The sequence below is a fragment of the Hyaena hyaena genome, unplaced genomic scaffold (genome assembly GCF_003009895.1).
Source record: "Hyaena hyaena isolate Hyena2069 unplaced genomic scaffold, ASM300989v1 scaffold_23, whole genome shotgun sequence".
NCBI classification, from domain to species: Eukaryota; Metazoa; Chordata; class Mammalia; order Carnivora; family Hyaenidae; genus Hyaena; species Hyaena hyaena.
Window position 1 is genome coordinate 2,968,799 of NW_024080655.1, and position 22,496 is coordinate 2,991,294.

Here is a 22,496-nt window from a genome sequence, read left to right on the forward strand (position 1 = left end):
GAAAAGGTTCTCAGTCTCAGACAGTGATTGATAGAATGAGTGAATGGACGAATGAATGAATGAATAGCTGGCATCAGAGGGCACGGGGGGTGGTGTGCTTAGGTTCGAATACCAGCTCTGTATCCAGTTAACCACGTGACTTCAGACTTAAGTCCTCTGTGCCTCAGTGTCCTCCTCTGTAAAGTGGGTATAATAATAACCTCTCCCTGGTGAGGCTGTGAGGTTTAAATGGAGCCCCCCCACCACCAAGGTAAAACGCTTACACCTGTATCCAACACGGGATTAATGCTAGATAGGATTTTTGCGCCCAAATTTTAGCTCAGAAAACCGTTCCTGACTCAAAATTTTGGTGGACACCACTTCCCCTCCTGCCCCTCCCCCCCCGCCACCTTACTTAACCTGTCCCTGAGATTGCCTTTTCTGCATCTGGTGATTTCTTGCTCTCTGCCCCACTGGCGACGCTCAACCCACAAGGGAAATGACTGGATGGTGGTGTTCCTGCAGCTGTCCAGCATTTAGAGATTTAGTAAGTGTTGAACAAAGATCAAATGAGTGACTGCCAGCCATTTTCAGTGGTGTCTCACCCTTGCCCGGTTGAGAGGCACATTGACCCCACTGAAGCAAGGCTAGCTCATGGACAGACCCCCTAGTCTATTGTATTTTCTGGTCTGTTGTCTTAGGTACCAGGTAGGGAGATAGGGAGTGTCCCAGTCACCCACAAACTAAGCTTTCTTGATTTCCAAATAACAAAGGAGGGGAAAGAGAGCAGTGCGTGTGTCCCCAGGGATGGGGGTTGGAGAAGGGACTGGGGGCCCAGACTTGTAATAAACAGAGGAGGCGGTACTGGAAGGGGTAATGAAGGATGGAGCAGTGGCTGGGTTGCCATGGAAACACTGTGTGGTGCCTGGACCCGAAGGCAAGCTGCTTCTTCAAAGTGAATTTCAACTTTACAGCTTGAAAGTACATTCTCCCCCGGGGCCTGACCCTGGACCTGCCTGTAAGCCTCCACGACGTAGAGTTTTGGTACCAGCAGTTTTCCTGGAGCGGAAGACCCATCGCCAGAAACTGTGTGGAGCCAAGGGACCTTGCCGAGAGGCAAGGACACTGTGCCTAGGAATCAGCTCACCGCACAGGAGGCCATTTCTATGCCCATCCTACCTGGATTTCTGGGGGCTACCCAGGGGCCTGGGCATCAGTGTACGTGGCAGGAAAACACCAGTGAGCAGTAAAGTATGGATGGAGATGAGAGGAGATGGAGAAAGGAGCCGGGAGCAGGGCAGAGCAGCTCAGCACAGGGCTCTGGGATGAGTCAGCCGGGGTTTGAATAGAGCCCCCAGGGTTCACTAGTTGGCAGTGCACCCTCATCTGGAAAATGGGATCGATCCTAGTAGCACTTCCTGGTAAGGTTATGGTGGGGACTCAGTGAGCTCATATCTGAACGGCGCAGGGCACAGGTGGGCACGACCACCAGGTGGCAGAGGCTGCGCCTCCAGGTTTGGAGAAGAACTAGTAGACCCTTGAAGACCGTGAGGAATCAGCTTTTATGATGTTCAGCCATTTAGGCGTGGGGCCTGTTTGTTACAGGGCAGTCAGCCTTGTCTGACTAATACAGGGCTGGTAACAAGTAGCCCATCAGCCATGAAGCTTCAGCCAGTGGTGGGTGTGTGCAAGGATGGCATCTGTGGGGAACGGGCAGTGGAGATCAAGCCTTTGGGTTGGTGGAGAGTCTCTATAGCTACACCCCGATTTCTCTCTGGAAGACTTATCTAATGTCTACTAGGAGAGAGAGATAGCGAGAGAGAGAGAGAGAGAGAGAGAGAGAGAGAGAGAGTTTCTATTTCCACCTCTGTCTTTCTATCTAAATTATTAGTGAAGTACAGTTTGCATGCAGTGAAATGCACATATTCTAAGTGTATAGCTTAATCAATTTTGACAAGTATTTTATCCCATAGGCTGTACCCATAATCAATTTTGACAAGTATTTTATCCCATAGGCTGTACCCACACGTCTGACATGCATCATACTATTCAGTTCTCTCAGAAGCAACCAATGTTCTGATTTCCATCACTGCTGATTACTGTCACGTGTTCTAAAACCACATGCAAATTGGTGTTTCTCACCCTCTGCACTGCTGCCGACCTGGGCTGGATAATTCTGTAGGAAGCTGTCTCGTGCGCTGGAGGATGAAGAGCGGCACCCCGGACCTCTATCCAGTAGCAGCCTCCACCCGCCAGCTGTAACGAGCAAAAATGTCTTCAGATTTTGCAAATGCCCCCTGAGTTAAGATATCAATTGAATTCTGCAGTATGTATATTTTTTAATCTTTATTTCTTTTTGAGAAAGGGGGGGAGGGGCAGAGAGAGAGGGAGTTACAGAATCCGAAGACAGGCTCCAGGCTCTGAGCTAGCTGTCAGCACAGAGCCCGAAGCGGGGCTTGAACTCACAAGCCACAAGAACATGACCTCAGCCAAAGTCGGACGCTTAACCGACTGAGCCACCCAGGCGCCCCTCTATTCTCGTGCCTCGTGCCTCCCTCTTTCTGCTCAGTACATTTCTGTGATTTTTCTCTATTGTCAAGGGTACACATAATTCATTTCTTTTCATTTTGGAGGAGTATTCCATCGTGAAAAGAAGCCACAATTTACTTATTCATCTTCCTGCTGTTAGACACCTGGGTTACTCCCCGTGTGGAACTACTATGAGTCAAGTTACTATCAGTATTCATGTTCGAGTCTTTGTGTAAATGTATATTTTCATTTTCCTTGGATGAATACCTACCAGTGCAATTGCTGAGCCGTGGGGTAGACAGAAGTTTAACTTGCAGGGAACTTCCAGGTGTCCAAAGTGATTTACTGTTTTTTCTTCCAAGCAACATACGAACATTCCTATTGTGTCGTACCCTTGCTGATACTTACGATTGTCATTCTTTTTTTTTTTTTTTTATGCTTATTTAGTTTGAGAGAGAGGGAGAGAAAGGGAAAGTGTGAGTGAGTGATTGGGGGAGGGAGAGAGAGAATCCCAAGCAGGCTCCACCCTATCAGCGCAGAGCCCCACTCCAGGCTTGATCTCACAGACGGGAGATCATGACATCAGCCAAAATCAAGAGTCAGGCGCTTAACCATCTGAGCCACCCAGGCGCCCCAATGTTGTCATTCTTTTTAATTCCGATGCATATGTGGTAGTTCCTATATTTTTTATACCTTAATTCTCCTGAACAGATGTATTAGTTATATAGTGCTGTGTAACAAATTATCCCCAAAATTCGTGGCTTAAAATAACACTAGCTCACAGTTCCTGAGGGCAGGAATCTGGTCCTGGCATAGCTGGGTCCTCCGGCTCAGGGTCGTGCTGTCTGGGGCCATGGTCATCTTGAGGCCTGACTGGGGGAGGATCTACTGCTAAGTTATTGGCAGGATTCAGCTCCTCATGAGCTGCTCTCCCCCCCGCCCCCCCCCCCCCCGCCCCAAGGGCAGCTGCAACATCACAGGCTGCTTGTCAGAGGGAGCAGACAAGATGAAATCTAATTTCTTTTGTAACCTAATCTCACAAGTGACAGCTCATCACATATTCTTCTCATCGGGAGCAAGTCACGAGGTCCAGCCCACACTCGGGGGAAGAGAACTGCACAAGAGGGTGCCCGCCAGGGGGTGAGGGGGCCCCCGGGGGCCATTGTAGAGCCTCCTGCCCCAGCAGCTCTGGTGAGAAGCGCGATCTACACTGGAACTTCTCACACCGTCTGTGGGAGAGGAACCTGTTTGGTTTGGTTTTAACATCTACGTATCTTCTTCTTTTAACGAGTCCACGGACAGGCCCCGGGGCACAAACCCTGCTTTGCATAGAAGTGCTCTAGACCCCTAGCTTCCAACAAGCATTTCCAGCATTTGCTCAGGGTTTGTTATGCCAGCCTTTTGTGACAAGAGCTTGCAATAAGAGCTAGTCCTCAGTCCAAGCCCAAAAACAGGTGTTGTTAGCATCTGCGTTTTATAAATGGAGAAACTGGGGCACAGAGAGGTTAATTAACCAGGGCCAAGGTCACACAGCAAGGAATTGGCGGAACCTAAAGTGCAACCACTCTGTCTTGCTCTGAAGCTTGAACGGCCGACCACCAGGCTACGTCTCAAACTCTTGTACACGAGTTAGTGCGCGTAGTTACCAGTACGAGTCCGGAGAGATTGAAGCTGTCAGGCCCCTTGCTCCAAAGCCCAGCTCCCCTCCAAGGGGGACTTCGCTGAGCTTAGCTGCAGTGGCCTGTGTCTGATAACATCCAAATCCTCTGTGTTTGCATCTCTCTCCTCTGCCCTCTGCTTTTTAAAGGTCAAGTGTAAGGGAAATAAGCCACCTGTCCCACTTTCCAGCCAGGTCTGCCTTGCTCACCCATAACTTCCTGGGTGCCCTAGCCCGAGAGCCCAATTTAATAAGCAGTCTTTAGGTGAAAAAAATTAATCATGTTTGTGACATTCTTAGGGGTCACCTAAGGTCTCTGGTGAGGTTAAGCGTCTGTTTACGGATCATTAACTGCGTAATTAATTTCTCCTTTTCCAACACAAGCCCCATAAGGGAAGGACAGCATCTGTCTTGTTCACTGCTGTGTTTCGAACACTTAGCCTAGGACCTGGCCTGCGGGAGGGCTCAATAAATATTTGTTCGTTAAATGAAGGTTTGCCCCTTCATCTCCCACCCCTCCTCCCGGTGCCATCTGTCTTTCTTTGCCCGGATTGTGGAAAGCCTTGCCCACCCTGAGACCTCTGAGCTGCTCTGGGGCGGGAAGTGCAATGTCAGATGCAGCGGGGAGGGGAGGGGGGTACACACAGAGGAGTTACGGAGCTGGCCACCACCTGGCGCCAATGACAATTGCTGGAGGTGTCATCTTCCAAGAGGTGACTGGAGATACTTTGGGAAAAGGTGGGAAGGAGGAAAGGAAACTTCAGGTCTGGCTTCTAGCTTGCAGTGGTCAAGCCCCCCGGCCTCCTCCCCTGCCCCCAGTCCCATGGACTGTGAAGTCCTGGCATATCTGGGTTGTCCTTGGGCAGAGCCACAGTGTCGCTGGATGTCACATGCACCTTAGCAGCCACGAGAAGCCCCGGGGCAGGTGGCTGTGCCACGTGAAGGTGGTCAGGGTCCACACGTGCGGCAGCAGCCAGTGGCCTGAGGCTCCCAGGACAGTTAAGGCAGAGACGAAGCAGAGGGGCGTCCTCTCTCTGTACCTGCCATGCAGCACAGGTGGGCGGGCCTTAATTGTTGAAGGTCTGCCCCACTGGGTACCTTCCCTGGCTCCTTCTGCATCAACATGTCCAGGCCCTTTCCACTGGGTTCAAGGGACATTTGGAGAGATGGCTCCCACTTCCAATCCGGCCCCTCGCACACCCCGGTGTCGTCTGGAGCGCAGGCCCTTCTCCAGTGGTCAGCTCCCCGGGGGGCCCCCCTCCTCCCGGCACACTGGCTTGTGCCCCACTCATTCTTGCCCAGCCCCCCTCCCTCCCTCCCAGACCGCTTTTCTGCTTCTCGGGCGCTGCAGTTCTGCCCATTTAAGTGGAAGCATAGGTGCGTTTGAAAGATGTGGGGGAACCAGGGTTTTGAAATGCAATAAATAAGGCTGTACAAGAGAACGAGATAGGGAAGCAGCCACTGCTTTTACTACTTGAAGGGACTAGCGTAGCAGTCATCAGACTGTGCGCCCGGCCCAGTTAAGGGCGACAAATCACTCTCAGGACAGTATTGCTCGTGCGATCAAAGTGCCAAGATGGGGCACCGGGCTTGGTTGACTCGGTGGCTTAATGACACTGTCACCAGACAGGCAGCTTCCTTCGTTCTCTCCACCCTGCTGTCCACCATGTCAACTTTGTCCCAAGACTGGCTCACCTTGTGGTCACCAGCTTGCGGGGGGGGGAGGGGGGCCCACAGGCTTCCTGTCCAGCAGGAGAGAGGGTCTCTCCTACTTCGGTGAAATGCAAGTCTTTCCATTCTGTCTGTCTGGGTTCGCTTTCCGGGACAGGGGCCCACCCCCCTGCTGGAAATAGTACCAAGATCTGATGGGATCAGACTAAACAGGTCTTCCTGCCTCATCCCAGAGCTGGGGCCCGGGAGGGACCCAGGAAGCCCGGAGATCTGGAGAAAATGCAGAATGGAGAGGGAATGGATATTGAGAAAGAAAATCCCAACTTTGTGCTCTGGGGATGCATCTTAGCTCTTGTCACAGGCTCTTGAGCTTATCAGGGGCTCACAAATTCAGAGCCACCAAGTAGGAAGGAGCACTGATCCAGGCTCTGTAGGGACTAGAAGCAACACAAAGTGAGCCTCAGTCATAACTGAGCCCCATCATTCTTTTTCCATTAAAAATGTAGAACCAGGGGCGCCTGGGTGGCTCAGTATGTTAAGCGGCTGACTTCAGCTTCGGTCATGATCTTGTGGTTTGTGAGTTCGAGTCCTGTGTCGGGCTCTGTGCTGACAGCTCGGAGCCTGGAGCCTGCTTCAGATTCTGTGTCTCCCTCTCCCTCTCCCCCTCCCCCATGCACGCTCCGCCTCTCTCTCTCTTTCTCTCTCAAATAAACATTTAAAAAAAATTTTTTTTAATGTAGAACCAGCCAAATTTTGCCAAGCTGGAAATGAATCAACACAGCCCTTGTCTGAAGTGATTGAATTGGGATGAAAGCAGATATAAAACCACGAAAGTGCTCCCCAAACCAGCCAAACACCCTCAGTTCTGGGCCCAGAAATGACAGATAGTCTGAGTGGCCAGTGGCCAGTGGCCAGTGGCAAACCGAGTGCCTTTGCGCTAATAAGCCTAGAGCCCGAAGCGCAGACACCGCCTTTGCCACCTCGCATCCTGCGTCCTAGACCAACAGAGACTTGGTTTTTGAGAAGCAGCAGCTGCAAGGCAGTGGAAATAACACAAATTTGGAGTCAAAATGTCTGGAGGCTCAATTATATATCGCTTGTCAGTTTTATGACCTTGAACTTGCTCAAGCTTATGATTTCTTGTATAATATAATAAACATAATTCTAAACATTATTTATTTTGACAGAGAGGAGGAAGATTTGTGTGTGCACGCATGCGCGTGAGCAGGGGAGGGGCAGAGATCAAGAGAGAGAGAGAGAGAGAGAGAGAGAGAAAGAGAATGCCAAGAAGGCTCTGTGCTGTCAGCGCAGAGCCCAACATGGGGCTCGATCTCATGAGCCATGAGATCAAGACCTGAGCCAGAATCACGTCGGACACCTAACCCACTGAGCCACCCAGGCGTCTCAATAGCAAAGTGAATGTAACTCAGACTCGGATGAAATCTGGGAGACGGGCACCACTTTGTGGAGGATTAAAAGCCGTGGAGATGTGTCATTGCTCTGTGCGTGTCCTTTGGGGCCCTGGGCTCCTCAAGTCAGGAGCACAGGCTTCCTCCCCCAACTCGCTGCCCCCACTTGCTACTGTGCCCCTCCTTCAAGGTCTGGGTCCTGCCCTCCCAGACTCCTGCTGGCCTTTTGCAGGCACCCTCCCCCTCCCCCAAGGCTATTTACACAGACCACCTGCTGCCTGCTTCTGCAGTGCAGGGCCCCAAACTGCCAAATAGGCCTGCTGTTTACTCTCCAGCACGTGATGGTCTTCCCAGCTCTCTTGTACTGCAGATAATGCGCAGTGGCTCCCGCCTCTCTGGAGCTCTGAATGCAGGGCACAGCAAGCCTTGAAATCACATGTCACTCGAGGCGACATCTCAGAGAGGTGAAATGACCTGCCAACAGTGACCCAGCTCCGGCTGCAGGGTCGGTACTAGAAACCAGGTCCCTTGATGCCCTGGGGACACCGTCGAGGTGTGAGCGTGCCAAGGGGACCTGATCCTGCAGGGTGCCTCTGCAGGGGACTCATCACCGTGTGTAACGGTGATGGACGTTTCTGATGAGTGGGTGACGTGCCAGGCAAAGGCTGGAAGGCAGGAGGGAGGTCGTGAGTCACAGCTGCCGGGGCTTTGGACACGGGCGACCTGGGCGGAAATCTGCCGCCGCCCCGCTGTCTGCTCCTGGACGGCTATGTTCCATGTAAGTCAGAAGTGCTTTTCCAGCCCGAACGAGCCGGGCACACTCAGCGGGGACCGGGACAGAGGTGCCTTTGCTTGGCGGTACTGAGTTTGCTGGGCAGTGTTTCCGAGAGAGAAAGGAAGTGCTTTATCCCCTGGAAGCCCTTTAGGGAGTTGGGAAGAAAGAGGTGATGTAGCCCCTTTGAGCCCTGGTGCCCTCCTCATCTCTTGTGTGGTCGATGCGGATAATTAAGGATATCCTGTCACCAAGGTCCAGCCTCCCACCGGGGATGGTCGGAGGCAGAGTGTCAGGGAGGGCAGAGTGTCCGGGATTTATCCGGGGATAGCGACATGTAGAGAGTGCAAACACTATAAACACACGCTTGGAAACCAAGTGAACTTCTAAGTGCCAACCCCTTCCAGGACTTCATTACCCCCACTGCCACCCCTGTCTGGCACTCCCCAGCCCCTGGGTCATCCCCTGTCACTGGAGAGAGCAGCCTTGACCCCTGGTCAGCCCCTCCAGCAGCCATGGGGAGGGATGGCAGGACCAGCAAGGCAGGCTACCAGGAAGCCTCGGGGGACTCTATTGTGGGTCTGCACCTGCCCCAACATGAGGGCTATTTTATGGGCTACCCACCCAGCATTTTGAGTTCCAGGTCTAGCCATTCGTCCCCGATCTCCTGGGGGACTAGGCCGCTCCCCAGTATGCTGCCTGGTATATAAGTGGAATCCCTTCGGTAGAAGAGATCTCCGTCCCTAGTGGAGGCAAAGATAGAAAATTCCACTCGTCTGTGTGACACAGCCCTGGATACTTGAAGCTTCACAAGCAAGCAGGCCTTTGTGTAGAGAAAAAGATGCCCTTTTCTCCAGGTGGACTAAGACCCTACCTCGGGGCACACAGCTGGGCATGTGGGGCATGCACTGCATTTCAACCCTCACTTGTCCCTCGTCTGCGCTCCTTTGTGCAGTGCACAAACCATACAACTGAACATAGCAGCCTTAGCCATGGGTTCGTATTGCATGTTCCCTGTGAGCAGACACTGTGCAGGCACCAGGGATAGAGAAGGAACAGGATAAGACATAATCGCTGTGCTTACGGAGCTCACACAGATCTGGCCACAAACAGGCCAATCTGTGAAAAAACCAATATGGGGTGACCTCAAAGCTATAAAGCAAAGAGCAGGATGTGGTGAAAGGGAGGGACAGGCTTGGAGGAGGGACTTAATTTACAGCAGGTGAAGGGGGAGGTGAGGGCTTGGGGGGAGGGGTTGGGGTCCAGAAATGAGACCCAGAAAGACTTCAGCCCTGTTTGAGAAGCAGAGAGGCCAGTGGTTGGAGGTCTGCCAAGGGGGGGGGTGGATTCTGGGGCAATGTCAGAAAGGTGAGTAGTGCCGGGTTGGGCAAGTGTTTGTAGGTCCCTTGAAAAGGTGATGGGCCCGGATGGCCGCAGGGGACACAGCAGAAGACCAGTGGGCAGGGGGAGGAAGGGGGTAGAGGGACAGGGCCCAGATGTCACCGCACCCTGCCACCACCACTCGCAATGCCGTGGACTCCGGTGGGTTTGGAGATGACATGCTGGCTTCTTGGGTGGTGCCTCCCCCCCCCCCCCACCTCCCGCAAAAGGTCAGGTCATGGCTTCTCCTTCCTGTGGGCAGAAAACAGGCAGGAGGTCCTCCCGTGGACTAATCAGAGTCGTGTGTGTTTGCAGTTCAATGTTAAAAAGTCCACGGAGCCCGTCCAGCCCCGAGCCCTCCTCAAGTTGCCCGACATCTACGGACCCAGGCCGGCTGTGACAGCCCCAGAGGTCATCAACTATGCGGACTACACTCTGAGGACCACGGAGGAGCCTGCCGCCCCGGCCAGCCCCCAGGCCCCGAATGACAGCCGCGTCAAGAGGCAGGTCACCGAGGAGCTGTTCATCCTTCCTCAGAACGGTAGGGCCCCCCTGCCCCTCGTTCTTCCGTGGCCGGCGCGCGGGGGGCAGACGGCGTCTCTGCAGATGCCGGACCTGGCCCGCGCCAGCGCCCGTGGCATCTGACACTGGGCGAGCACGTGGGCACAGGGCCTGGGACTCACGGTCCTCTCTTCCTACGGACCTGTTGCTACATGGCTTCTCTCTGAGGCCTCCAGCTTCCGACTGGGAAGCGGAGCATCCTTTTCAACTCACGTGGAGGGGTCACGGTCAAATCACGGGCTTTCAGAGTCGTGCAGTCAGTGCTCTGCCCTCTTAAGTGCTCCTTGTGTGGCCTGCTCCTGTGGCTAACCTTTCTGGGCCTCAGTTTCCTGGTACATACAATGGGATGGTACTATTATCTTCCAGGTAAGGCTGTTGTGAAGTGTAAATAAGATAATGCATATCAATGGGGCGCCTGGGTGGCTTAGTCGGTTAAGCGTCCGACTTTCGCTTAGGTCCTGATCTCGCGGTTTGTGGGTTCGAGCCCCGCGTCGGGCTCTGTGCTGACTGCCAGCTCAGAGCCTGGAGCCTGTTCTAGTCTGTGACTCCCTCTCTCTCTGACCCTCCCCTGCTCACGCTGTCTCTCTCTCTCTCTCCTAGAAATAAATAAAACATTTAAAAAAAAAAAAAGATAATGCATATCAAGTGCTTAGCCCAGGGGGTGGCACAAAAGAGGTAATCAAAACACACTGTTATTATTATTGTTTCTGTTCTCCTTCTCATCAGTATCAACTTCAGGATGCAGCCTCTTTCGGGGCCCAGGGGGGGGTACGGGAAGCAGACACAGCCCCTAACCCAAAGGGGATGTGGGCTTTTTCATAAGGAGGCAAGAAATGCATCCAGGAAAATGGATTGGTGTGTGGTCTGGGGTTTTATTTCTGTGTTTGGGGAGGAAGAAGGTGCAAGGGGAGACAGCGTACCTGGTTCTGACATTCTCCCCCCACCCCCACCGCCCCCGCCCCGGTTTTTATGCATCTCCTGGCCTGGGTCCAGCTGTAGTGCACGCTGGCCAGTGAACAGGCGCCCCTCCACCCAGTCCGCCCAGAACCACAGCAGTCAGCCCCGCATTCCTTCAAGGACAAATTCACAAGGTGCCTGTGTCAAGAGCAACTGCTCAGCTTTTAGCCCCCAGGTTTGTGAGCCCGCATTTTAAATAGATGTAAAATAGACCCATTAAATAGATGTAAAAGAGATCCTCTGAGGACCTGAGAACTTAACTGAGCATGAGGAGGAGCTTGCCTGTGGAGCCTTGGGGGTAGTGATCCCAAATCATACTCACAAGACGGCTCCTCTGTTGCGGGAGTCCCAGATTTCCCAAAGCTCCGGGGAAGCCAGGATTGGACCCTGCTCACCAGGAAGAAGAGGGGGGATGTCAGAGTCTGGAACCTTGAAGACTTCACAACGCATCAGTTTGTCTTCTCTTTGTCATCGTTCCTCATGTACCCCAGAAGGCAAGCACCACTCTCACAGAAAGCTAGGGGGAGTTGATTCTTGAGCAAATCCTGACCGGAGGCAGGGGAATGCAGGAGAGGAGGATGCCAGGTCCATCGGACACTCACACTGTTCCCATGGGTCCAGCGTGTCCTGCTCCCACCTGTGATGACCCCCCCTCCCCCCCTCCGCCTCGTCCCCCGGGGAGCTCAGCCTCCCGTTTCTTTCTTTTTTTTTTAAATATTTTTTTAAATTTATTTCTAAGAGAGAGAGAGAGAGAGACAGCATGAGCAGGGGAGGGTCAGAGAGAGAGGGAGACACAGACTCTGAAATAGGCTCCAGGCTCTGAGCTGGCAGTCAGCACAGAGCCTGACGCGGGGCTCGAACCCACGAACCGCAAGATCATGCCCTAAGCGAAAGTCGAAAGTCGGATGCTTAACCGACTAAGCCACCCAGGCGCCCCCAGCCTCCCGTTTCTTAAAGCAGCATCCATTCCTGCATTTCCAAGTGGTGCCGGCTTTGGTCTGGTTTTGATTTGGTTTTGAATTTGAAGGCAGAGGTAGTCAAGAGAAGAGAGCTGTGGGTGCCAGACAGGATCCTTCTGGCACTGACCCCGCTTTCATCATTCTTGCGGCGCCCTTGGAAGCCACCTGGGTCCTGTGTTCGTGCTGGTCTCGCCTCACACAGTGCTCACACCCTGGGTCCATCTGTTCCTTACTTAGACGCGGCAGGGGAATTTTTCACCACGTGCAGGAACCCCGTAACGAGCCGTTTTGGAAATTCAATCGTCCTTTACATTTCTGCCCTCTATAAAGTCGTTCTGAACATCGAACCTTTTTAAATTCCAATTTGCTCAAAGTGGAGTCAGCTACAGCTGCTGGATCCTTTCACTCTTATATTATGTTTGACTAATGAGAATCTTCCAGAGGTTTGGCTCCCGTTCGAGTGTGGGGCAGAGTGAGCGGTGTTAGAGGTTTGGGGGAACTTCTGAATTAAAGATACATCATTCATTCATTCCACGAGCATTTATTGGACATGGCACTGAAGTCACATCCGCTGCCCTTGACCTTGCCCCCGCGTCTCCTCCTGACTTGTTCTTGCACACTATCTCCAGCCATGAACGCCTGGGGAGCAGGGCTTAGACTCTGGGTGGGGAGGCGCTGGAGATGGGCTAGGGTTGGTTTGTCAGAATCAGGGTGAAGAACCACACTGGCTGTGACCGCTTCCCTTACTGAAAGCTCACCATGGGCCACGCCCTGGGCCAAATACTTTACCCACATCATTTCATTTAATGCAAGTAACTTTAGGAAAGTGGCGCTATTATCATTCCCATTATAAAGGTGAGGAAACTGAGGTTTGAAGAAGTCACAAAACTTGTCCAAGGACACATAAGTCTTATGTGGCAGCTCATGTGTGACACCAAAGCCCATGTCTTGACCACTGGACTGTGATGGTCCCTTAAAATGTGATCCCAGGTGTCACCCGGATGTGGCCACCATGGCTTGTCCCCCAGCCAGAGAGCTTTCGGTTTACGTTCATGGCGTGGGCAGCACATGGGAAAGATAGGATCTCGAAAACCTAGGCCCCTAGTGCGGGTGGCGGTGACGACCTTGCCTCTCTCAACAGGTGTGGTGGAGGACGTGTGTGTCACAGAGGCCTGGAACCCAGAGAAGGTGGCCAGTTGGAACCAAGCCCCAAAACTCCACTACCGCTTGGACTATGACCAGCAGAAGGCAGAACTGTTTGTGACTCACCTGGAAGGTATTACTTGTATGTGACTTTCACGGCTTCCTGTGTGTCTGTCTTTCTGGAGGAATGGGAGCACCTGCGGCTGGAGGGAGCACTCACTGCTGGATTAACACTCTAAAGAACAGACCCTGAAATGTGTGTGTGTGGGGGGATGTCTCCTCCCTCTCTCTCTCTCTCTCTCAACATTCAGAGTGGAGACTCCTGGTTGGCAAACATCTTTCCTCCAAATGGTGATTCAGGACCAGGTTCTTTCCACCAGGGGCTCCGTAACCCTCTCAGGCCTCCTTGTCATCTGTATCTAGCAGGTGGAGAGAGAGGGAGAAGAGGGAGGGAGCACAATCATCCCTTAAAGTCCATGGCCACACAGATCATGCATCACTCCTGTGCAAAGGCCATTGGCTGGAACTGTCACGTGGCCACTGGATGCAAAGAAGCATGGGAACAGTGGCCTAGTGGGTGCTCGGCAAAGAGAGGAAATGGGTTTGTGGTGAATGGCCGGCTGTCTCTGCCACAGGTGCCTTTGACATTGAATGGGGCTTTGTAGGGGATAAGGAGGTGTTCTGAATGGTCAGCAAAATTTCTGTAATCCAAGGACTGGCCCAAGGGGTCTGGGGGTCCCTGGTCTCTTTTCCCCAACACTTTCACCATTGGCACACAACGCTAAGTCTTTGCAAAGAAATTGGGGCTAACAGTGGGCCATTCAATGGCTGTTGGGGGTTGGAAACTGTGAATAGAATAAATTGGACTTTTGTATTAAATTTTATATTTTAAGGGGCTTTTTCCCTTTTTATTTTCTTTCAAGATTTTTGTTTTTAGCATTTTCATATACTTTGTTACATTTGGGCTCCCCAATAGTCCCATTTAACAGATTAGGACACTGAGGCCTAGCAGCATCAGGTGACTTGTCTGAGATCTCTCCAGAGCCCGGACGAAACCCATTTCCCCTGAAGCTCTGTGGAGAGTTCCGCCAGGACACACGGCCTCAATTTTTCACCTGCTCTTCCTGGGAGAGCTCAGCTACCATTTCTCCAGTTCTCAAAAGCACCGCAGCTGCACGTTTCTGGATACGTCCACACTGTGGAGCATTGACAGCATCCAAGTTCAGAATATAAAACAACAGAATGGCCAAGAGCTTCACATCACAAATGGCTGTCTGGGAAATACTTAAAGGACAGAATGGAAAGTTACAGTGTCAGAGCACAAAAGCCCTCAGCAGTCTGTGGGCCCCGGGTCTTGGGGCAACCTCAGGGTCACGGGTGGGAAGGGCCCTGGGGAGCTGCCTGTCATGTCCCGGCTCCCCAGGGAAGACCAGCGTGTAAGGACGTGGCCAACTGCGAGGATCTCCTATGTCTAAGTGTCTTCCTGAAAGGCGATTCCTCAGCCCTGGGCTCTCATACACCAAGGTCATGGCCATTAAGCAGGATGTGGCTGCTCAAAGCAGGCCCGCGTCTCTCCTCTCCCCTTGTCCTTGAGCGGTCCATGTCATGTTGCTGTCTCCTTGGCTGCAGCTGTGACCAGCGGCCACGACGGAGGCTGTGACTGCTATGTGCAAGGCAGCTTGGCCAACGGGACGGGCACCACGGAGGCCCAGACGGCCCTGAAGAAGCGGCAGCTGCACACCACGTGGGAGGAAGGCCTGGTGCTCCCGCTGGCGGAGGAGGAGCTCCCCACAGCCACCTTGCTGCTGACCCTGCGGACCTGCGACCGCTTCTCCCGCCACAGCGTGGTCGGGGAGCTCCGCCTGGGCCTGGATGGCGTGTCTGTGCCTCTGGGGGCCGCCCAGTGGGGTGAGCTGAAGACGTCAGTTAAGGTAGGGCGACCCTGCACCGGCAAAGCTGAAGCCTGGTCGTGGAGCGTGACTGTGGCAGGGCCGGGCTGGCGCTCACGGGACGAACTTCACAGACCTTCCCCGGGCTGTGCGTGGGCGCGTGCGCATGCGCGAGGAAGCCCGGAGTCGTGAACAGGGCGGAGGGCTGGAGGGACTCACGGCCCAGGCTATGGAATTTCTGGAGTCTGCTTTTGCTTCTAGCTTGCCACCTAAGGTCACCCCCTGCTATGATGGAAAACACATTATGTGCGAATTGGCTCTGATGCTGACAGTAATGGCCTTGTTTATTTTATTTTATTTTATTTTGTTTTATATTATTTTATTTTTTATCTCATCTTATTTTATATTTTGAAAGAGAGAGAGAGAGAGAAAGCAAATGGAGGAGGGGTAGAGGGAGAGAGAGAGGAGGGGCAGAGGGAGAGAGAGAGACTCCTAAGCAGGCTCCACACCCAGCATGAAGCCTGACATGGGACTTGATCTCATGACCATGAGATCATGACCTGAGCTGAAATCAGGAGTCGGATGCTCAACCACCTGAGCCCTCCAGGCGCCCCAGCAATGGCCCCATTTAAATCCACGTATATTCCCTGTGTCCCTACTATGTGCCAGGCATTGCTGGGGAGGCAAACACCGTGTAGAATGCTTCTACTCAGAACTTAACAGGCCAGAGGGATAAATTGGAACAGACAGGTGACAATGACGAGGACGATAATGATATTGGACATGCGTTGAATCCTAAGACATGGAAGAGAGGCCTGACCTAACTCTGATGGAGAGTTCTATAAGGCCTGGTGTGGAATGGCCTTTGTGCTGGGGTTTGAAGGATGGACTGGGCTGGGGGCAGCCCCGGAGCCCAGTGTTCTCTGTTGTCACCAGCCCCGGCATGGCTCTCCCGCCCCTCTGCCATCCAGGGAGCTGAGAGTGTAAGTGGCAGGTCTGCTGAAAGGCTGCACTGTTCAGAGAGGGGGTCCCTTGGAGAGCAGACCATCGATGCTCCCTGGCTAGGGCAGTGAGGGGTCGGAGACGTCAGGGCTGTAGGATGGTGTGTGGTTATTTAGGCCCTGAGGTCAAGGCTTTATCCAAGGGCCTGCCACAGTGGAGCCTAGAGAGAACTTTCTAGAAGACCAGTCTCAACCAGCTGGTTGGCGCCTTCTCGGGGAACCGTGTAGCCTACAAAGCCCTAAGTGTTTACTACGTGGCTTTACAGAAAATGCTTCCCAACTCCCATGCGAGACTAAGAAAATACTAAAAAGGACATTCATTTTGGGTACTTATCTATCAGTTGCTGTGGTTAGAACTTTACCTCAGTTCTTTTCCAGAGCAGCCAGGTGAAGATGACACTGTGACTCATTTACAGACGTGAAGACTGGGGCTTAGAATGGCTGGGTGACCCATGCAGGGTCACCCAGTGGGGACACCACGAACGGGACCTCGCGGCCAGGCTGGTTTGGCTCTGAGTCCCATGCTGTTCCCTCACCACCATGCCGTGGAAGGGGCCGTCGGCGTATGAGGGAGGCTCCATCAGTCAGAGCCTTTCCTGATGGACACTTCCGGTCCCCACCTGCTCCCCTTTGTGCTATAACCTCTTCCTTGCCTTATTTTTCTTTCTTTCCCAGGCTCAGAAAATTGATAAAAATTGGTAGCCATTCTCAGCTGGAAGCAGGCTGTTCCGAAGCACACTCTCTAATTAGCGTGTGGTTTGGGATTTGTGCGGAATCACAGCCGGGGCCCCCAGCAGGAGGATCCCACACTTTGGTTTATTCGGCTGGTAAACCTGCTTTCTCTGGAGGCGGGGGGAGGGGCTCCCCCAGGGCTTTGGAGACTTTGGTGTCACCAGGGCCTACGGAGCCTGTCTCTCTGAAAGGCTCAGACCTGCTATCCTTCCCCCTGAAAGACCAAAACTCATTCATTCATCCCACAAATACCTTGCCGGGCTTCCAGCCTGTGCCAGGCACAGTGCCGGGAGCTGGGGACGCAGCCGTCACTAGGACCAGGCCCTGCCCGCACAGTGCCCGCATTCGAATCCTCACTGCGTTCAGAGGCGCCGCTGTGTCGCAAGGACACCCCCACATCCTCCTGGCCCCCTGGCCTGCTTCCACACACGTGAGCAATGTCAGAGGCAGCCAGCCATCAGACCTAGGAGCTGGTGCCCCGAGGCAGGCGAGGGCGGCCCTGGAGGGTGTGGGCTGACTGAGCAAGGCCGGCAGAGCCTTCGGTGGCTGCTTGGCTCCTCTAAGGGCCAGAACAGGTTAATGGGCAGCTGCGCTGCAGTTCTCACCAGAAGACTTTCAGCCAAAAAGCAGCATGTGCGTCAGCAGGGATCATAGAGCAACCGACTCCAAGGGCATCTCGGATGATTCATTGAGAGCCCAAGAGAAAGATGGGGGGCGGGTGAGGGTGAAGAAAGAGTTATTTCTGTCCGCAGGTACTTGAAGCAGCAGAGTTGAGGTGGCCGGTGCTGCTAAAATTATCTGGCTGGGGTGCAGCCGGCTGGGCTCTTTCGGGCCCTTGGCGCCCTACAAAAAGGTGACAAGCCTTTTACAGGCCGATGGGGCCAAGCTCCCCTTACCTGGTCTGAGCGGAGAAGGATGCTTGAGCCGGATCATCCTGTGACTACAGCACAGGTCACCCATGGGCCTCCAAGAAGCAGCCTTGAATCAGGAGGCTGTGGTCCATCCTAATCTGTTGGCACCCCCTGGGTGCCAGGACAAGTCCCTGAGCCCGGTTCCTTCACTGTGGAACGAGAGGTTTGGAGAGCTCTGGCTTAGGACCTGGGCTTCGGGATCAGACCAGACCTCCCTTCAAGGTTCAGTTTTGCTACTTTCCTTACTTTGGCTACATGACCTCAGACGGGGACGTGTTCTCTGGGGCATCAAGATCTTATACTTAAAAAAGGAACAAAATTAGTATCGCTAGGATTGTTGTCGAGATACAGTAGGATGTCTCACCCTTGCTTCTCACTGTGAGAAATGAGCCCACCGACCCAATCAAAGGAGGGATACAGAGACTCCGAGCACAGTGAAAGGAGGCTTTAATCAATGTTCTTGCAAGAGCAGGTGTCTGATGGGCAAGCACTCCGTGGGCAGTTACAGCAATTTATCTCCTAGCCTGAAGTCCCTCCCCTGATTCCTCATTGGCTGAGTACTCCAGAGGTTACAGCCTTACCCGGAAGTGCCTATGCTCACGTAAGGCAAGAAGTGGTCTGACTGGACAAATGTACATTCCCTGACGTGAAGCAGAGACTTTCAGTCCCTCTTCCCTTTGTTCTTTGGCGCATGCCCCTTGCAAAGCCCGAGAAAATAAGCCTGAGAAACGGAGAGGGGAAGAACCAAGAAGTGAAATGTCTAAGGGTTTGGGACTCCGTTGTGGGGGGACTGGGGTTCGTACATATGTCCAATAGGTTGTAAACCTACTGTTAACTAGACAGCACAGCTTTCCCTTGGCATTTCTCAAAATGAACCATCTCCCTTACTTCTCACACGTAATAAGTAGAGTGTGTCAACTGTATGCCAGGTCCTGGGAGCCGCTTTGTGGAGATCACAGCCCAGTCAGATAGATAGTATCATCACACTTAGCACATAGTAAGTGTTTAATTAGTCTTAGCTGTAGTTACTCACATCACTGTCAAAGTTCCGGCAGCCCCCAAATCATTCTGTCATGTGACTAGTTACTGAGGGCTAGTCGAATCGATGTGGTCATTGTCAAAGACGTTGTTCCCAGAGGAAAGGGGTGACAGGGGGCAGAGGGCCGGCCAGCCTCCTCCAGCCTCACTCCCAAAGCCCAAACTGGCTCTTCTTCATCCAAAAACAAAATTCCCACTTAACAATCTCAAAAAGTGGTGGTTGTCCTTCCGATGGTGATAATCACAGCGAACAGTTCCCATTCCACAGATGAGGAAACAGAGGCTTGGGGGAGTTACGTGATGGGCGGGAGGGCACACAGCCAGTAAATGGTGCTCAGACCTCAATGGTCTGGTGCTGGAGTCTGTCACGTCACCTTTGGACTGTGGCAGGCATCTGCCTCCTTCTTGGTCATTTACATCCCTCAACTGATTTGTTGAAATCCCAAACAGATTCTTGTAGGAATTTCAGTGGAGATACTCTGTAGAGCCACAGATGGAGGAAAGGTGTACTGGCTGTTTCATAGGGGGCATCAGCACCTCCTGCAAAGCGACGTTATTGCCGATGGCCTCTAGGCCCTTCCTAACGTTGCATGCCCGGCATTTTTGTTGACATGGTTGGCCATTCTGTTGACCAAGCAAGGCCTTGCTTAGCATCCGTACATCACATTATTGACTCTCAGGCCTCCAGGGGCTGGAAGGAATGATCTTTTCAAACAGAGTAAGGCATCTCAACTCCCCACTGCTGCAGGAACCTGACCGCTTGATGCTGTGGTTCTCAAGCGGTGTCCCCTAGAACCCCAATGTTCTATAACGATATCCCAGGAGCTTGTGGTGGGTGGCGAAGGGTGAGAGGGGGTCCTGGCCCTCTGCCCCTGACACAGCCTAACTGGCATCTCTTGGATGCATCTTATATGTTGGGTTTGAATATATGATACTTGGAGAATCATATTTTGCGGCAAATGAAAATTCTCAGTGAGGCCCATGCTACTTAGAATTCCTCCTCCCTCTGCAAGAAAGCAGCGCTGATGGGTAAGTGGCTTCTAGGGTGCCCGTTGGATACAAGTCCAGTGTGACCCCACCCTCAGCCTTTTAGTTCATGGGTCAGAAGCCACGCCTACCTGACGCTCCCCTCCCGTATCCTCTCTTCTGTGTCAGGAGCCATCTGCAGGGACTGGAGAGGTCCTTCTGTCCATCAGCTACCTCCCAGCTGCCAACCGCCTCCTGGTCGTGCTCATTAAGGCCAAGAACCTCCACTCCAACCAGCCCAAGGCGCTCCTGGGGAAGGGTGAGTGAGGACACACTCCTTTCTTCACATTCATATCCGTTTGCTCCTGGGACAATCCCTTCATCAGGCCCAGGTACGAGCTGCTTGGAGCTCCCTACCTTCCAAATCCACCTTGAGAGGAGCCAGTCCTACCCATGGGTCAGAGAAAGCCAAGGATAGGACAGTAGCCACAGACTGGAGCATCTGGGCTGTAGAGGAAACTTAGCCCTAGCCCGTCACCCACACCCGGCTAGACGCACCTCACTGGCCCGTGTCTGGAAGGCCAGGTCCTCCCGTCTCACCCACCCCAGGCTCTTCTCTCTTCTCGTTCTTTGTCAGCCTGCCACCCCGCACCGGCTGAGTGCGGATGCTGGCAGAAGGTGTGTGGGTGCCTGGGCTGAGGCGGCCTGAAGCTTCGGGCGTCTGTGCCCCATATATCCAAATAAACATCTCTGAATGTTCTGGAAGCCTCCGTGTTTCCCTCTGGAAACCCCAGCACAGACCCCGAGGCTGGGGACCGAACAGGCTCTCTGGTCAGAGCGGGAAAGCATCTCTGGTTAACAGTATGATACCTGGCCCCGGAGCCAATTGCTCATCGCAGGGTATAAATAAAGAGATATTTATAGCAGGACACAAAGTGAGACTCGCCACCACATTCATGATCTTTGAGCAAACGATTTGGGGCAGATGACATCAGAAGAGCTGGTCTTGCCGACAGATTCCTGAGCCCAAGGCCAGAACTCTGTGCTTTCTCTCATCCCCTCCAGACAATTCTTTGCCTCCTACTCTTTATTTATTTATTTTTATTTTTTTACAACTCCTGTCAGGACCATTACAGCACAGCCCTTTGTCTCTCAGATCTATCTGCCGACATAACAAACTGGCCACCCAGGGATGATAATTAGAGCCATAAATACCGAGTAACGATTATTCTCACGTTAGCTTCGGGAACCTTGACTCATGAAAACATCATCTGGGTTCTGAGCCTCGTGAGGTCCCCTTGAAGCTTGTCCAGTGACCTGTGCCGCTATTCTGTGGGGGCCAAGGCAGTCTGCACTCACCCTCCACATGAGGCTGGGGCCGCCGAGTAATATTTATAAAACGATAGAGGAGAGGAACTCAACCTACCAGGAGGAGACCTTCTGTCTTAATAATCAACCAGAATACTTGCATGGACAGCCAATGGGATGAACACATGGGGTGGCGTAGGTTTTCTGGTCTGAGTTTAAAATCCAGCTGAGCCGTTATCCTGGCCCTGATTTAGTGTGAGACATGAAGAACCTTGGAAGGGCTCTTGGCAAGTGGTGGCTGTAGCTGGACCCAAGCATGGGCCACCAAACGACCACCCTTCATGTATTATGCTAATCGTGTGTGTTTTCCATCTGGTCTGAGTTTAAAATCCAGCTGAGCCGTTATCCTGGCCCTGATTTGGTGTGAGACATGAAGATCCTTGGAAGGGCTCTTGGCAAGTGGTGGCTGTAGCTGGACCCAAGCATGGGCCACCAAACGACCACCCTTCATGTATTATGCTAATCGTGTGTGTTTTCCACACCACGGCCTAAGTTCTGTGGAGGCAGATGGGTACTTTTGTTGTAGCCCATGTCTAGGTCCACATAGTGGGCATTTAATAATTGCTAAATGAGTGCATGGCCCGGTGAGAGCAGGCCGTGCCCAGAGGGAGCCTCAGTGCACATCTTGAGCCGGAGACCCTGTCTCTCCAGCCTCGAGAGGGAGTGTCACCCGGGTCCCGCCACACCTCACCAGCTTACTCTTTTGCCTCTCTCTTTCCCCCAGACGTCTCTGTCAAGGTGACCTTAAAGCACCAGGCTCAGAAGCTGAAGAAGAAGCAGACGAAACGGGCCAAGCACAAGATCAACCCCGTATGGAACGAGATGATCATGTTCGAGCTGCCGGACGACCTGCTGCAGGCCTCCAGCGTGGAGCTGGAGGTGCTGGGCCAGGACGAGGAAGGGCAGAGCTGTGCGCTTGGCCGCTGCAGCCTGGGCCTGCACGCCTCGGGCTCCGAGCGCAGCCACTGGGAGGAGATGCTCAAAAACCCTCGGCGGCAGATCGCCATGTGGCATCAGCTGCACCTGTAAGCCGCTGCCTGGGCTCCTCCCCTGCCGGGCACAGCCCCGCCCCTCCAGCCCTGGCTCCTCCCCTTTCAGGCACAACCCCGCCCCTCCAGCCCTGGCTCCTCCCCTGCCAGGCACAGCCCCGCCCCTCCACCCCTGACTCCTCCCCTGCCGGGCACAGCCCCGCCCTTCCAGCCCCACCTCTCCAGTCCCACCCCTCCAGCCCCACCGCCATCCCCGCGATGGCTTCTTTGTGCCCCATCCGCATTCTGACATGCAGGGGACAGATGTGTTTGCAAAGGCCAGGACCCCGTCCCTCTCTTCCTACACTCTCATTTCTAAACCATGAGCAAGGCAGGGCAGGGTGTGGACACAGGACACGTGGGTCCCACTGAGGAGTGCGTTTTGCTTATCTGTTCTGTTGAAGAGACACTTGGCGAATACAGCCCACGTGCGGGTTTGGCAGAGGAGTGTCCGGCCCCATGCAGAGGAAGCTTAATGTGGGCAATAATGTCCGCGCAGCACGTGGCTCTCTAAAGAGAAGCATTTCAAACATGATGGAGGAAGTA

General features: G+C 53.3%; 1 protein-coding gene across 1 annotated transcript in view; it reads left to right on the forward strand.

The window, feature by feature from the left end:
* SYT13 (synaptotagmin 13) overlaps window positions 1-22,035 on the forward strand; it is a 39,980-nt gene extending 17,945 nt beyond the window's left edge. Inside the window, exons 2-6 of the mRNA XM_039226831.1 lie at window positions 9,713-9,938; window positions 13,016-13,150; window positions 14,647-14,948; window positions 19,744-19,873; window positions 21,647-22,035. Of these exons, the coding sequence (XP_039082762.1) occupies window positions 9,713-9,938; window positions 13,016-13,150; window positions 14,647-14,948; window positions 19,744-19,873; window positions 21,647-21,951 (1,098 nt within the window). The 3' untranslated portion in view covers window positions 21,952-22,035. The remainder of the gene's footprint in view (window positions 1-9,712; window positions 9,939-13,015; window positions 13,151-14,646; window positions 14,949-19,743; window positions 19,874-21,646) is intronic.
* Window positions 22,036-22,496: the final 461 nt, after the last annotated feature.